The sequence below is a fragment of the Podarcis cretensis genome (genome assembly GCF_951804945.1).
Source record: "Podarcis cretensis genome assembly, chromosome: 2".
NCBI classification, from domain to species: Eukaryota; Metazoa; Chordata; class Lepidosauria; order Squamata; family Lacertidae; genus Podarcis; species Podarcis cretensis.
In genome coordinates, this window is record NC_137171.1 from 93,276,630 (window position 1) to 93,293,359 (window position 16,730).

The following is a 16,730-nucleotide window of genomic DNA, read 5'->3' on the forward strand; positions in this document are numbered from 1 at the left end:
AGTTCCTCCTGTTTGAAAATGTGCCCATGGGGCCTAAAAGATTGGCAAAAGCTGATCTACAGTATATGGAACAGTAGTATTGATCCTCAAGCCCAGTAGGAAAAAGAAGGCATGCCTCTTCAGAATATTAGTATGGGGCAGCTGTGTTACTTCCAGTAAAGAAAGAAATCACATTACAAATTTATTGTAATGTATGACAGTCGTCCTTGTTTTTGTTTTGCTTTGGTTCTTGTTTGTCTTTTGTAAGTTTAGGCGATTTTAAATCTGGAGGTCTGGGTGTGGTGTGTTGGTATGGGAGACTGTCGTGTAGCGGGCCGGTGGCCGTAATAAAGATCAATCCAATCCAATCACATTGCTAAAATCATGCATTGGCAATAGGCAGACAGTAGGCTACTGGAAAAAACACAAATAATTTTGTGTATTCTGCCGCTATATTTCAGCACTGACTACAAGAGTTTTCCAACTGATTATGTTAAAATAAATCCTGAGCTTTAGGACTACTGGGTTGGTCAAGTGAAGACACCTCTATTTCTAATAGTCTATGCAGCAGAATACTGTACTGCAATATTACAGGACCCCTAGAGAGATACGCCCTCTAAATTACAGCTTTAGAAGACTTTGAGGGACATGGTTTTACTACAAGTGGGGAGAGGGGTACAACAAGGTGATATTAATGGGCTTCATTAATGCTGTAACCTTCCCCCCAAAACTGAAGCCTGGATCTATGGTACAGAACACATTATATAAGGAAAGAGACATTGCACCAATGTTTTTTTCCCTGAAAGCAAGCCCTAATTTCTAAAACACTTACTACCAGTTTCCACTGCAGCTACATCTATATTAACTTAATTTACAATGTCATATGTCACAAGTCAGGTGACACCATTAAAAATAAATAAAAGAACACACCCACACATTCTCTAACATCCGAAAGCCTCCAGAATCTAATCTGGACCTATCAAATGGCATTTGTCATCTTTGTTCAATAATATTTTATTTTATTTTTAAATTTGCAACAGCAACAAACAGATGGATCCTTCAGCTACTTCCACATTTTCTTTAAGCTATTTAAAAAGTGAGAAAAAGGAACAAAGAAAGCCCAGGTGTAATTAGCACCCAACATATTAAACCTAAACACCACCACAGAATATACGTACCCTTTTATGATCTTCAAGCTGTCTCTGTGGTAGACTTTGATCAAGCTCCTGGCGAGTATGCAAAAATTCTGTTTTAAAGTCTGATACTAAAGAGACACTAAATAAATTTAGCACCAATAACTAACTAGTTGCTGCAATGGAATTTGTTCAACATTCATCTAGCTTTGATAGCACTGGCTCTAGCATTCTTTCTCTACCTAACCATAATGAAAGAAGAGAAAAAGAAATTGCCAATGGTTGCCTCCATGCAATATACAGACACATCACAGTTTAATGTGCAGTTATTCTGGACACAATTCACTCCAAATCTCTGTTTCAAAAAATAGAACTTAAGAAAAAGTACTTCATTTCTGCTTGATGTAAACTAGAAATGTTAACTTTAAAAGAAGGGCCAATACTACAAGTGGATCTTTTATTGCCAGTCTTCATTATTAGTTTTTAAATAAATGTTTTGGAAATTTGGTCTGGTTTGTATATAAGATAAACTATGGTTTAGTGTTTCATGCAGAAGCCATAGTGAGTTGTGGCTTTAAGACATTCCCTTTCTCCTCCCTCTAGCACAGACCTGAGGAGAAAACACAAAGTATCCACTTATGATTTTAAACCAATCACAGTTGTTTCCTATGTCTGAATTCTGGGAACTCTGGTTAGTTTAAAAGCAACAGATTTTAATTTCCTCTCGTGTGTGAGAAGAGGAAGAAAGATGTGCATGTAAGTCTGACTGTGGGTCCAAGCACAGTGAGCCAGTGACCTGGGTGGTGATTTTGTAATAGCAGGAATGATGACAAAATAATAATCTGGGATTTAAATTGGCCACAACTTCATTGATTACAGATGTAGTAGATTTTGGAATAGGCACTGAGTGTGTATCCTAAATCAACCAACCCACTTGCTGATTGATTACTCCTTCAGGGTTGATGGGGGATTCAAGGATCTCCCATGACGCAGATCAAATGAGGCAATCCCACCAGGGCGCCAGTAGGATGTTCTTTGGCCTAACGGCCCCCGTCTGGACCACTGGACAGAACCTTCCCTCTGGATCCTTTACTGGGGTACCCTGAATTAAGTAGACCCACTGAAATCAACTGACCAAAATCTACTGTATGACTAATACGGGATATCACCCCAAAACAAAAGTAAAAAGTTTGCAAGTAACATGCAAAGTACTCTCTCTGATAAAACGTTCACACATGACAGTCACCAATGTTTACGCATACAAAACACTGAACCACACTTTCCCAATACATGCATGTTCATTATGTTACTGAATCATCCCATAAGAAAAGGTCAGTAAATCCATTTAAAGTAAAGTAGCTTATTTTCAAACAGGATTACACGGCCTACAAGATTAATGGGCATCATGTTCCGCTTCAAAAGCCTCATGAAAAGTGGTATAAAAGTTCAAAAGATCAAGGGCAATCTACTGTAAATGGAGATCCAAGTACAGGCTTCTCTTGCTACACCAAGGTGATAGGTATTTTGAATTTCAAGAGACTAAGTACACTGCAGTTATATTAAAATATTCCAACTTTTTGAAGTGTTCTATATTTCTTTGATAGTAAGATGTAGTTAGGCATCTATCAGAATTAATAGACATAGCCCTTTGCTATTTTGTTTTTCCATTTCTCTCTCTCTCTTTTTTAGTGAAGCAGGATGAATTTGTCCACTTAGCACTATAATCTAAGCAGTTGGAACACATGCAGAGATCACTGGCTAAACTTCACTGATCTGAACGGAATTGGAACCACCAAAAAGACAGACAGACATCCAACCACAGCTACTTTAAAAACCACCAATATTTGTATGTTTTACAAATATAGGTGAGCAAGTGACAGACCTCTATGGAGCTTTCCATTTCTGGTGACTGTGGCAGCTATTTAAAAGCAAAATTGTAAAAAGAAAATTTGTTAGTCATCAATCTTTCCTGTAAACCAATGATTGGCACATGGAGATATTGACTTTTTTTTTTACAAGACAACAAAATACTAATTTGACAAAAGTACAGAATCCTGTCCCCCATCCAAAATAAAAAAATAAAAAAGATCCTTGGAAAAATAGGCATATGCCTAAAGTACATGGTCATTAGCACAATGACCACATGCATATCTTGCTCAGAAATGTCAATCCCAGTTGTATACACATCAATATGCTAGGGATGTAGTGTTAAATATCTGTTCCCAGTTCATACAGTTCCCTTTTATTAATTTAATTACAGTGGACTTCTCACCTCCAGTCCAAAATAATGGAAGAAGAAACGTTCAAGACATACACAAGCAGGAATGCCATGTCCAAGAATACACAATTAGATTCTCACCTTTTCCAATACCAAACCTTCCTCTTCCACAATATATGTGGTACAGATTTGCTATGAGCAGCAGCAAAACAGAATGTCTGCATAGCTGATCAGTAATGCTTTCAGCATTTAAATGTTTAAAAAATGACTAAGGAACATATTCAAACTTTAAATGACTATACCAAAATCCATTAAAAACATGAACATCTATTGCAAACCAGTACCGCATGCACAAGGAAACACCCAGGAAAACACAAGGAAACTGAAGGCAAACTACATCACACAGACACACCAAGCACTGGACCATCACCTGTAATAGCAACAGTAGTAGAAGTAATAATGATGATGATGACTTGGAATTCGATCATGTTACACGAAAAAGGGATGCTTCTCATAATATGTTTAAATATATGGAACGGCAAGATTCGGGTCTATTTCTGAAAATACGTGTAAATTAAAGTCTTGCCAAAGAACATTACGAGCGGCTAACACCCAGACAATCTTCTACAATGTCCAACTATTTCTGGAGTGGTCTCTTTTCCTGAACTAGTTCCAAGAAGATGGATGCTTATTTTCAGGAGACTTCGTAAACCCTTAAATGAGAAGCAGCTGTAGGAGCTTATCTACCTTCACCTAACATCTAGCTCAGGGGTCAGCAACCTTTTTCAGCCATGGGCCGGTCCACCATCCCTCAGACCTTGTGGGGGACCGGACTATATATTTTTTTTGGGGGGGGGGGATGAACGAATTCCTATGCCCCATAAATAACCCAGAGGTGCATTTTAAATAAAAGGACACATTCCACTCAGGTAAAAACACGCTGATTCCCAGACCATCTGCGGCCGGTTTGAGAAGCCGATTGGGCCGCATCCGTCCCACGGACCTTAGGTTGCCTACCCCTGATCTAGCTCATTCTGGCATATCTATCCTCTTTTCAGATCATACTGGAAGTTTTAAACAAAATAGTATTCTTCCGGTCCAAAGTGTATAAAAATGTTAAATAGCTTGCCTACAACTCCAAGGCCCATTCACTCCAATACTACCACCTTTTAACAACAGGATTGCAAGGTACAAGCAGTTAAAGGAAGAGTTCCATTCCCCAAAAATGTAATTCTGAAAGCATTTCCTTGCTGTTTTGCTATACTGTTGTTAAGTAAAGGGGGACTTTTCTTGGCCAACTATTTACATATTATCAAAGATTTAGCAAAGTAAAGTTACTGTAATGGTTAAGCATATATATATATTGCTGAAACAACAAATCTCAAAAGAGAATTTAGTCATTATAGATTAGAAATTAATGAATGCTAGGGTTTTAGTTATTTGTGATAGGAAAGGAGAATGCAAGCTGCAAAGGTTGGCTGGCTTAGTAAAGAGAAAACCTGTTAACATGACAAAAGGTTGATGGGCCACCGAGTAGAGGAATCCTTCAGCCTGGGGGATAAGATGTTACCAAGGTGATGGGGTGTGTGTTTGAGGGGCAGGAAAAGGGGGTTTTCAAGCAAGGGTAGCTTGGAGGAAGAATCAGGAAGAGGGGCAGGGATCCATCTTGGAGAGGGAGGCAGTAGGATGTCTGTGTTGCTGCCTCTTGAACAGGCCATGCATTTAGGAATCACTATGCAAAGCGCTTTCAAGCCCTAGTTTTTGTGTTTGGAAACCGCTGTAGAAAGGCCCTTTGGCCGAGCCCCACCCTTAATTGCCTGCCCTGGGGGTAAGGGGAGGTAGATATGTAAGGGATATGGCTTGGCAAGAAGAGCCCTGTGGGTCAAAGGCCATGCAAGCCATATTTGGCTTATGGGGGAGCAGTTTCCCCATACTTGCTGTATGACAAGCATAAACGGTTTAGGTGAAAATGATTTGGATTCTTGGGGTGAGTGCGTAAGCGAGTTGGGGAGCATGCCATATAAAAACTGAGCAGTCTTCACTGTTCTTAAAACAATTTAAAAGCCCCCGCACACTAGCTAGCAGGAACATTAGGCACTCTACATGCAAGCTTCCTGCTTCCTGGTATGCCCATGGGGCCACATGTAGTAACATGGTTATTTCTAGAAAGACGACAGAGCGCATTCATGTAGACAGGGCCACACCATGGAATTCAAACACAAGGATTTAAAAACACTTTAAGGGTAATAAAGATTCCTTGGCCACATTGTACAGTTAAAAAAGTGTGTTGTTGTTTAGTTGTGTCCGACTCTTCGTGACCCCATGGACCAGAGCACGCCAGGCACTCCTGTCTTCCACTGCCTCCCGCAGTTTGGTCAAACTCATGTTTGTAGGTTCGAGAACACTGCCCAACCATCTCATCCTCTGTCGTCCCCTTCTCCTTGTGCCCTCCATCTTTCCCAACATCAGGGTCTTTTCCCGTCCCCAATTTCATTTGCTCCCCCAGGTCAAGAGCTCAAGAAATGTTACCTCCGGTTTTGCAGGTAAGGAATGGACCTGTGAAATTGGAGAATAATGTTTGGCCCACCTTTAGTTTGAACTAGTGTGCCCCAATCTGATGGCCTTCACATGGACTGCAGCCCCAGTTAACCCAGCCAAGTTGTAGTCTAAAAAAATATATGGAGGGGACTTTGGTAATGAGAGAAGGCTGGTTTAAACTATGGTTCCTTGGAATATGCTAGCTTCAGAAATGACAAACTTATTTCTGCTTGTTTCAATGAACCATAGTTTAAACTAAGCACAGTTTATCCTTTCTGGGCATAATGCTACTTATTTCCTCTTCTGGGACGCATCAGAAAAGAGGGAATGGGAGCACTGAAGCTTGAGACAGAGGCAGTCTTGTTAGTGTAGCACTGAAATATGGTTTCAGTCATTAAAATATATTTCATACTTTCAAAGAATGTACCAGTGCATTTTGGGGGGACTTGACTATACAGGTACAAAATAATCACAAGTCCACTTCATTACTCTTCAGTTTAAGTGACCATTAAAATGTGAACAGAACGTTTTCAAGGAGACATAAACTGAATAGTACACCTGGAGCTATTCTTATCCCTATTTGTGGCTTAGGGCAGTTTCCTTAAAGTACTTTTAGTCAGCAAAATTACAAGTTTAACTGTGTCCCAAAATTTCAGCATTCCTATTTCCAATGCATATTTTTTTCTAAACAAATTCTAAAGTGACATGCAAAGCGTGAAAACAGATTAAAAGCAAATATGCAAAAACATGAATTGAAAAATTTCACACACACACACACACACACACACACATACTTTGTCTTTGGGGTCTACTATAGTATGCTGTTCCCCAGATTATTTATTTTTACGTGCTTGTATCCAACAACACTGGTCTGCTTGTGCAATGAAACTTCCTACTCCTCTCCTCTGCAGCCCCACACCCATCAAAATGTGTTCCAGCAACTTGGGAGACATTCCAGAGCAGATTTTGGAGAGGAAAGTCCTTATGTGACAAAACTCTGTTCACACAGAGTTGCACGTGTGTATGTTACTTCCCTCTTCCCTCCATGCAGGGAGGAACTTAAAACGAAAACCTTCCCTGAGTTGGTAACAAGTCAAGGCAATGCTGGCAAGGTTAGTTACATTAGTGGACTGACCCCTCTCCTCCAACAGCAATCTACAGCAGGGGTAGGCAACCTATGGCCCATGGGCCACAAACGGCCCATGGGGGTCATTTATCCGGCCCACGAGCCGCCCCCGAACCAAACCGCCCACTTGGTGAGTCCTCGCGCACTGCACTAAACCAGCACAGTGCGGAACGGGGACTTGCTTCCACGGCACTGGAAATCGCGTCTGTGCAGACACAGACACCGGAAATTGGGGGGGGGGGCACACACACACACACACGCAGTACAGCCCACAGAGGGATCTCTGCTGGAGTGAACCGGCCCAGGTGAGGTAAACCTTGCCGACTCCTGATCTACAGCTTCTATGTAGGAGAGGAGAGGAGAGGCATGAAACACTTGGCTGAAAACACTCAATATTATGACTAGTCTTGAAATGCTTCTCTTTCCCCCTTTCTCGTTCCACACCCTACTGGAGCTGCTGCCCTTTCTTCTGGCAAGACACCCAACAGTTATAAAACAGTGGCCATGGGAAAAACTTCATTTGTTGAATGTGTGCCTGGCATGCAGCCGAAAAGGAAAAGGCTCAAAAATACTCCCTTTATCCTATCAGTTGTCTTTGATAATAAATGCAAATATGCTTATGATGTATGCATGAAAATATATACGGGGATGGGAGAGCTCCCTTTAAATACAATCACTTAAGCATAATGAGCCGCTTAGTAATCTGGACCAAAGTCTTTTATAGACGAGCAAATTCTCCAGTATAGGGCTGGTTATAAAATATTCCCTCTTTCTTTCTGTATGCAAACCCCCACCACCACCTCTCTTGCTTTTACAGCGCTATTATAGCTTTGGGCACAGTTCCCTGTATGCTTCCTTGAAGCTGTATTAGCATTTTAATGTTGCTGCTTTTTTCTTTTTCTTTTTTTAAAAAAGAAATGCTTTAGCAACCACATAGACTGCAATATCTGCCAGCATAGTCTGGGATACTGACAGCCAAAGTCTGGGCTGAACTAACAGTAAACAGCTCCACCACATTTTATTGGCAATTACTGCTGAAGGTCACACATCAGCAGCGAGCCTAAATTCCAGGAAGGGAAAAAAAAAGATGCCTGTTATGTAACTGCTGCTTGGCTGTTGGCAGGTGCCCAACTGAGCAGTTCACTGCAATGTAGGAGGGAGGGAGGGAGGGAGGGAGGGAGAGAGAGAGAGAGAGAAGGCAAGTCGGACATCTCTCTGTTCCATTCTGTATCACCAGAATGCCCCCTTCAGGCAAAGTTTAATAGTTTCAGAAGAGCGATCAGTTTTTCTAAACGCTATCTCACTCCAGCGTTCCATTTGATTCCTTCTGTTTTACAACTTTCTTTATCAAGGCCATTAAGATTTTCAATTACTCTTCCTCCTCCTTTTTTTAAAAAAAGAGATAAGGCTTATTTAATATATCCAGTTGCTATTGAAGGAACAACACACCTCCAAGATCAATAAAAGGTAAAGGGACCCCTGACCATTAGGTTCAGCCGTGGCCGACTCTGGGGTTGCGGCACTCATCTTGCTTTATTGGCTGAGGGAGCCGGTGTACAGCTTCCAGGTCATGTGGCCAGCATGACTAAGCCGCTTCTGGCAAACCAGAGCAGCACACGGAAACGCCGTTTACCTTCCTGCTGGAACAGTACCTATTTATCTACTTGCACTTTGACGTGCTTTCGAACTGCTAGGCTGGCAGAAGCCAATTAATTGGCAGGGCACTTAATCCATTTATGTAACCAGCAGAAATACAAAATTAAAATTATATTAGTCCTACATGCATATATATTCCCCCCCCCCCAGCACAGAAACCCATTTCACATAAGGTCCTTGGGCAACAAAGCTCTGAAGCTGGTGGTATGTGTTGGAATACTGCCAGGGAGATATCAGCCATCATGACTCCACGTCGCCTCTGGACGTCCACCGATCTCCCGTAGATACAGTGGTGCCTCGCAAGACGAAATTAATCCGTTCCGTGAGGCTCTTCGTATAGCGGTTTTTTCGTCTTGCGAAGCAAGCCCACTGACAGCTTAGCAGATTAGTGCTATTAGCGGTTTAGCGGCTTTTAGAGGATCAGCTGATAAGCGGCTTAGGGCTTAGGAAAAGGGGGAAAAAAGGGGAAAAACCCCGCAGGAACTCGCAAGACATTTTCGTCTTGCGAAGCAAGCCCATAGGGAAATTCGTTTTGCGAAGCGCCTCCAAAACGGAGAACCCTTTCGTCTAGCGGGTTTTCCGTCTTGCGAGGCGTTCGTCTTGCGGGGCACCACTGTACAGTATAAGCAATTAGCGACACGAGCTCCAGAAATAGCTTGCCACATTCCAGAGCTGATGCACGCTCTATCAGCAGAATTCGCACAGCGAAAGATGCACTAAGGAGAGCATTATTTATAACTTTAATCAGCGTTGGTCAGAACAAAGAGAAAACATGACTGCCTGCTTCAATGTCTCAGGCACAGAGAGAGAAACGAAAGCATAGACACAACATAAACTTCCTGTGAACAGGAAATACGCAGACTCTGTGACTCACAAAGCCTGCTCCCTTTTAAGGTGGAACGGAAATATCCTAACATCATGTAGGAAATACCATAGAATCATAGAGTTAGAAGGGACCCCCAAGAGTCATTAGTCCAACCGCATGGAATGCAGGAATCTCAACTAAAGCATCCGTCACAGGTGGCTATCCAACCTCTGCTTAAAAAACTCCAAGGAAGGAAAGTTCACAACCTTCCAAGGGGGCCCCTTCCAATTAGTTAGTTCCTCATTTTCCATTTGTTCAATCCCTTTTGTCCAGTATGGCCAGATTCACCTAAGATGGCATGTACTTGCCTCTATTCCAAGACTGACTGTGCACATTAGGGTAATTGTTAGCCAAGGTTTTCTGTTTCCTTCATTTTTCTTAGCAGAACTGCCGAAGGAGTTTCCAGGAGTTGGAGAGTTCTTATTTTCCTGTTCTTCTACCTTAATGGAGCAGTTTCATGACTGCGTAATTACTATTCACTCTAATTTTATCTCATCTTTCTTCTACTGATACTTGTTCTGAGGTTAGGTTTAATATAACCAATGGTTCACGCTCCAAAAGGAGTTTGCTTAGCAGCAGCAGCAGTAGCAACTCTCCAACACTGCAGCAATGGAGTGTTAAGTTGAAAGCTCAGCACTTCAAGCAGAGATTCCATTGGTATAAATGGGGTATTTCTTATTTGGAAAACTCCACAGCTGAGTTAACCATTACACTAAGGTAAAGGTAAAGGTGCCCCTGCCCGTATGGGCCAGTCTTGCCAGACTCTAGGGTTGTGCGCTCATCTCACTCTATAGGCTGGGAGCCAGCGCTGTCCACAGACACTTCCAGATCACATGGCCAGTGTGACAAGCTGCATCTGGCGAGCCAGCGCAGCACACGGAACGCCGTTTACCTTCCCGCTGGTAAGCGGTCCCTATTTATCTACTTGCACCCAGGGGTGCTTTCGAACTGCTAGGTTGGCAGGCGCTGGGACCGAACGATGGGAGCGCACCCCGCCGCGGGGATTCAAACCGCCGACCATGCGATCGGCAAGTCCTAGGCGCTGAGGTTTTACCCACAGCGCCACCCGCGTCCCAACTATTGCACTAGGCTACTGTTATTCTTTGTCAACCTAGCCAGGATCCCTTTCTTTACTTAATGTGTCACACAGTATGCTGCTGGTGATAAGTACAAAGCACTAGTTAAATGGAGGGCGCACACCCACAAAATTAAGTACTGATGCTTTTATTTCTGCATTGGAAAAAGTGGGTTCTAGTGCATGAAACCTTGTGGAAGACACCTGCAGTTCTATACATGTCAGAAACCAAAGACATATAGTTGGGCTGGCAAAGAGGATGAGCAAATAATTGGACTTGCAAGAGCATATTTTATCAGAATGAACACTAAAAGGGTGAGTTTCTTTCATTCCATGCTTTTACAGTGGCTGGTGGAAATTACGCAAAGGAAAACACTGTGGCTTCCTTACAGAGGCTTCAGGGAATCCAAACTACTGCCAGAAGACACTTTTAATAAACAGACAGTGCTCATTTCCTATATTTATAAACACACCTGCTTGAAGCATGAAATCCCTTCCATGCAAGGCAGCCAACAAAGTTCTTACTTGAAATCAAGAGCCTAAGTTCTAAATCGAGCCTGATCACTGTAGTTGATTTACTGCAAAACACAGCAGGCTACAATGGCCGGAGACTTGGGTGGGGAAGTAGGAAGAGTTTAAATGAAAATCAAAGCAAAAAAACAAACAGCCCCAAACTCCATCTGAATTTGTCACAAATTAATTAGACAGAGAAATACATGAAGCTTCTCTACACCAGCCTTCTCCAACTCAGTGCCCGCAGTATGTTTTAGAGTGCTACTCTCATCAGCCCTCTAAGCAGCTGTGAACCAAAACATCTAGAGGGCATCTGGTTGGGGAAAGCTGATCTATACTTTGAAGCCAATGTGGTCTAGCATGAGGCTGAAGAATAACTTAGCACCTTGGAGACAGCGGATTTCCAATACAGCATTCTAGGAAGGAGTTCACTTTAGTACAATTTCTTTAATTAAAAAAAAAAAGCCTACATATCAATACAAAAAGGCTACAATATGCTTACACTTGATCAACTCTGCCACTTAGCTTATGCTCTACTCTAGAACCTTGGAAGTATCTAGGTCCTAGAGTCCCTAATAGCAATGTAGACATAGACCAGATCCTAGTGACATTTAAACAGCAGCAGTCAACTTGGATTGGAATGAAATTTTGGCAGCAGAGAAGACGACCAATACTGCTACCTTGAGTCAAAGTAAAAGCAACCTAGCCCTATCCATTCGCCTGAGAAGGAGCAGCTGCAGTAGGCTTGTTCCCAGTCAACCACTCTCCAGACACAACTGACAGTTGTCCTGGGACTGCAGCAAAACGTATCCTGGCCTGTGCTATCAGCTAGAAGACATAGGGTTACTGAATTGTGTGGACTTTGTGTGCATCTTATTGCAAACTACTTTAAGCCACCTTTGGGATCAAAAGAGGTGAGATGTAAATATTCTAAATAAACCTTCACCATTTTCTCAGAGCTATTCAATGGAGAAATAAGAAAATTTGCTACACTTAAGAGACATTTCAACACCCATCAATGAATGTATTCATGCATACAAAATGTACATTTTTCAAGTTATCTAAAGTATACCCCAGTTCTAACCATGTCTACTCAGAGTAAGCTCTAGAATTCAATAGTTCTACTCCCATATGCAAAGGTTTGCTGATTTAGCTTTATAGGTGTCACCTTCAAAGCTGCAGTCTTATTCAGGATTGATTAATTAATCCACAATAAAAAAATCACCACTTGGTTTTGCTCTCCCTTCAGTTACCTAGATTCAACTCTCCATTCCAAGTTTTATGGTGTATGGCCGCTTTTCACTTTAGGAGATAAATGTAAATCTTTCAGCGTCACTGATCCCAGCTCCCTATTAGAATATCTGCATATCTAAACATACTTTCCTGCTGCATGGCAAAGTATTTGGGAAACCGAAAGTCCTTTAAAAGGCAATTTGAGATATGGCTCAAAAACTTCACTAGACACGCTCAAGTCTATTTATGAATAGTGAAACTATTTGGATCCCTTATTCTAGTTGTCTTTCTACATTTAATTACTCAGAATGGCAGACAATGGGACAAAACTTCCTCCATCCTTGCACCTTCATTAACTGCTTCTATATGCATGCAAATAATCTTTGGGTGGGGGGGTTTACATTATGTTTAGTAATGCAAATGGAGGCAACATTTTTATCCTCTCCATTCTACCTTTCAAGAGAGGATAAAAATGTTGCCTCCAGAGGACATTTGGACAAAATTAATGTTGAAGGATAAGAGACAATATAATTACTTGTTTCCTCACTGCAGGCACTGGCAAGTTACATTCTACTACGTCACTAGTACAAGTACACGAACCACAACGCTTAAGCACTGGCAAAACAGCACAACAGATTACAAGGCTACAAACACTACATTTTGGGGGGGGAAAGAAAGAAATGCAAAACCTCAGCATTATCCAATTCACCAAGTGCAATCAACTGGAAAGTGGAAAAAAGGAGGAGAAAAAGTTGAAAACAAGAATTAATACAAGAGAAATTGCAAGTAACCAGGTGATAGGAGCACCAAGATCCACAATGCATACTCTACCCACAACCACTGCCAATATTGTATTTGGAGGATACTGTAACGAAGAAAAAAGGTGGCAACTCATAGGAATGCAATGTTGCTGTTTAAGTAGAGTCAAGGAAGTAAGTACTTGTCTAAATTCACTGAAAACAAAAGCAGTAATGGATCTCTTCTTCTACTTTTTTTAGACAGTAGAATCTTCTTTATGCCTACCACATACTTATAAGCATCAGAACGCAAGTGATCCCATGCAGATGATTTAGAGCGAAACCAGTTGTTATTGTTTCCTAAAGCGTGGAAGTCACATGCCCAAAAGAGAACCTAATATCAGATAAATATTAATCCTGAGTTCTTAAAGAGGCATGAAAGGTTCGTGGGTTTTGTTCAAGAATATACTTGGGGAACAAAGGCGGAAGGACAGAAAGGTAAAATGTCCCCTCCCTATGTGTAGCCATGGCTGGAAGGGAGAGCTTCTGGGACTAAGAAATACAGAGGGAGCCAAGAATGCTTTTCTGCCTCCGAGTCAGGGGTTTTAAGAGCTCACCTCTCATGCGTGCTAGTTTTTTGCGAAGCCCCTGAATTTCTTATCTGATTCTTAACTGAATGAACTTCACTGACACCTCAAAACTTACATAACCTTAAGATTCAGATGTAACATATAGTTTATCCTCATACAAGTGGACTTCATAGATCATATGCATTTTTATTTTTATTTTACACTAAGGATCCTGGGAGACCATGTGAAGTATAGTAGAACAATCGTTTAGGGTTTACATTGGGGTGGCTGTCCTTCAGCCCACCGGGTTTTGCTGGACTACAGTTCCCATCATCCTTGACCACTGGCTGGCTGGGCTTGGTGGGAGTTGAGGTCCAACAGCATCTGAAAGGCTGCAGGATAGTCACCTCTGATTTAAACCATTGGTTATCCTAGGCTAGCAGCCCTACAAGTATTTTCACTGATTTCAACATTTTCAGTATTTGTTTACACAGTGAGTAGGAAGGGAACCCCTGGGAAAAAAAACAGAATCACTTTCCCCTTGATTCTGTATTCATGATGTGATAAAAAGCCAAGTAAGCCATTCTATGATCAGTTATCCTCAACAGCAAAGAAAAAGGTATGTTTGAGGTACTTTGGTATTCCCAGCCTATATTAAAAATACCTGGGATAATAATAACAGCAGCAATTCAATTGTGCACAACAATGTTTCAGATGTTTTTACAATGCAGAAAGTAGACAAAGATAAGGACCCAGTACTGATGTTTCTTTTACTACACTGCAAATAGAAAGACAGAATAAAAGACAAGATAATATACGGTAAATTAAAGTACCTTCTCTCCATAGCCTCTATCTTTGGTCATCATTTCCCTGAGTGTCTGTAAAACTTTAATACAAAGTTTCTCCTCATTTTCCTCCAGCAGCTGTTTAGTATGTTTTATTAACCTGAAAACAACCAATTGATCACAGTTTGTTTCAGTACTAGAATTTCTAATTGGTTAGGAAGGCATTCGTGGCTATTTAAAATCAAGGGTCAAGAGGGAGAAGAAATTAGCTAGCATATGCCATATTCATCTGTTGTTTATATTTGCCGTGTTACTGGTGATAGGTGTCACACAACAAGATAATTTTGACTCACAATTCTTCCATATGTAAGGACTATAAGGATTAATGATAAAATAAAGGCTGCTTTAAATATGCAATAAGGAAACTATAAGTGTGCAAATGAACCATGTGATTCTGGGGTGCTGTTTTTGGAAAGTATTGGGTCACTTACCTATTTTCATGCTCTAAAAGTATTTCTGGTCTAAAAGTTATCAGACTCTTTCATTGTGAATTGTCCTGAAGGACTGAACAAAGGAACACAACTACAACCTAAAGAAAGGCAAACTTCTGGGCACTTAGGGCTGAACTGTTACAAGAGATGCATGGCTTCTACCAAAAACAGCAGCCCCACTGAATCCCACATAAAGTTTAGCAAATAGAAATGACATGGCGTCCCCACACTTCTGAGAATGAGAAAACCCCAAATATGACAATGACCTCATTCATCATGGCTTAGCATGAACGATCAAACGTATTGGTTCCCAAGGAGAATATCATAGTCACCTTGCTCATCCCTAATCATCCTACTGCTGTGTTGCGCTAAGCTGTAGGATTGCTTGACCTGTTGTCCCATCCTGGACTTGTGGTGTAGCTACCACAGACAAACCATGAACAGCAAACCACAGGGATAAAGAAACATGGTTACAGCTCATGGTTTGTTTTGAGAGAGCTAAACCACGAGCCTGGGTTCAGATGACACACTATGGCAAACTGCAGCTTAGCTCAGTGCACCACACACTATGGCAAACTGCAGCTTAGCTCAGTGCACCATAGGAGTAGAACGACCAGGGAGGAGCAAATCAGCCAGGATCATATCTCTGGAAGCCTTCATATTTGTTTGTTCATGCCAAGTTATGGTTAACACTTAAAGAGTTATGTGTGAACTGCGCTAATATGACATTACACATTTTTTTTCTTACAAGTCATTATGGAGGGAAGGCTGTTTTTGAGGGCAGTCACACGTCTAGTTTTGTCATTGAAATCCTGGGTACCAGCAGAAAAAAATGGAAATTTCTTCAAAATAAACTTGAGAAAATGCCACTGTCCTACTGGTCCTGATACCACCCACACGGCAGGAAATATGGTGAACTATAACTCTGCATCCAGGTTGTTGAAGCTGCACTTCATATTTTGGGGGGCCCCACTGATCAGTGTTCCTGTTACAGAACCTGCAGTATAGTATAGTTTTCCTCAATCATAAAGATGTTGCCTGTATCCAGAACCTTTTACTGACAGCCTGATCCATGTGCAAATCTGCAAATATCTCGCCAAAGATAAATGATAACAAGCTGAGATTAGAATACGGTGCAACATCCTAAAAGGAAAAAGGACCAGGATTTACTGGAAGAGAATTAAGTAAACACAACTCCACCACTCACTTGCAGATGAAACCTCCACTTTCGCATTTCCTTCTTGCATCTGTATTCTCTGGGAAGAGCAGCTCTGGTCTATGAAGGACGTCCACCAATACAGACAACTCAGCCTGGACAAGCGGGCGCAAGCGATCTTCCAGAGCAGACACTATATCCTGAAGTGTAGATATATAACAGTTTAAAATTAACATTGGGAAATTCGTAGGGACTAAAATGTTTTTTAAAGCGGTTTCTGGCTACGCCCATGAGTCAGTGGTGGATGTTTGCAGCCCTCCGCGGTCTGTGAAGAAGTTCAGATAGGGGAAAGGGAGAAAATGTGGTATAAATCCTCCGATGCTTCTCTGCGGGGCCTGGGGAGTTCACTGTATCCTGCAGTGCCGCGTAATCCTGTGTCTGCCAACTTGAAAGGCAGAACAGGAGCGACCTAGGAGTGTGTCCCTGCCATGGATGAGCCTCCGTTACTGGCATGATTTGTGAATACAGTGGTACCTCGGTTCTCAAACGCCTTGGTACTCAAACAACTTGGAATCCAAACACTGCAAACTCGGAAGTAAATGTTCCAGTTTGCAAATGCTTTTCGGAAGCCAAACATGCTCCATTTTGAGTGTTAC

General features: G+C 41.7%; 1 protein-coding gene across 8 annotated transcripts in view; it reads right to left on the reverse strand.

Moving 5' to 3' along the window:
• Positions 1-16,730, reverse strand: part of ITPR1 (inositol 1,4,5-trisphosphate receptor type 1) — a 224,352-nt gene that overhangs the window by 83,395 nt on the left and 124,227 nt on the right. For 4 of the 8 annotated variants that reach the window (XM_079957519.1, XM_079957521.1, XM_079957517.1 and 1 more), the window contains 5 exons: positions 16,126-16,274; positions 14,476-14,587; positions 13,026-13,058; positions 2,995-3,030; positions 1,158-1,205 (listed from right to left, as the gene is read on the reverse strand). In XM_079957519.1, the coding sequence (XP_079813645.1) occupies positions 1,158-1,205; positions 2,995-3,030; positions 13,026-13,058; positions 14,476-14,587; positions 16,126-16,274 (378 nt within the window). The remainder of the gene's footprint in view (positions 1-1,157; positions 1,206-2,994; positions 3,031-13,025; positions 13,059-14,475; positions 14,588-16,125; positions 16,275-16,730) is intronic. The other 4 variants (XM_079957524.1, XM_079957523.1, XM_079957520.1 and 1 more) reach the window with 3 other exon arrangements.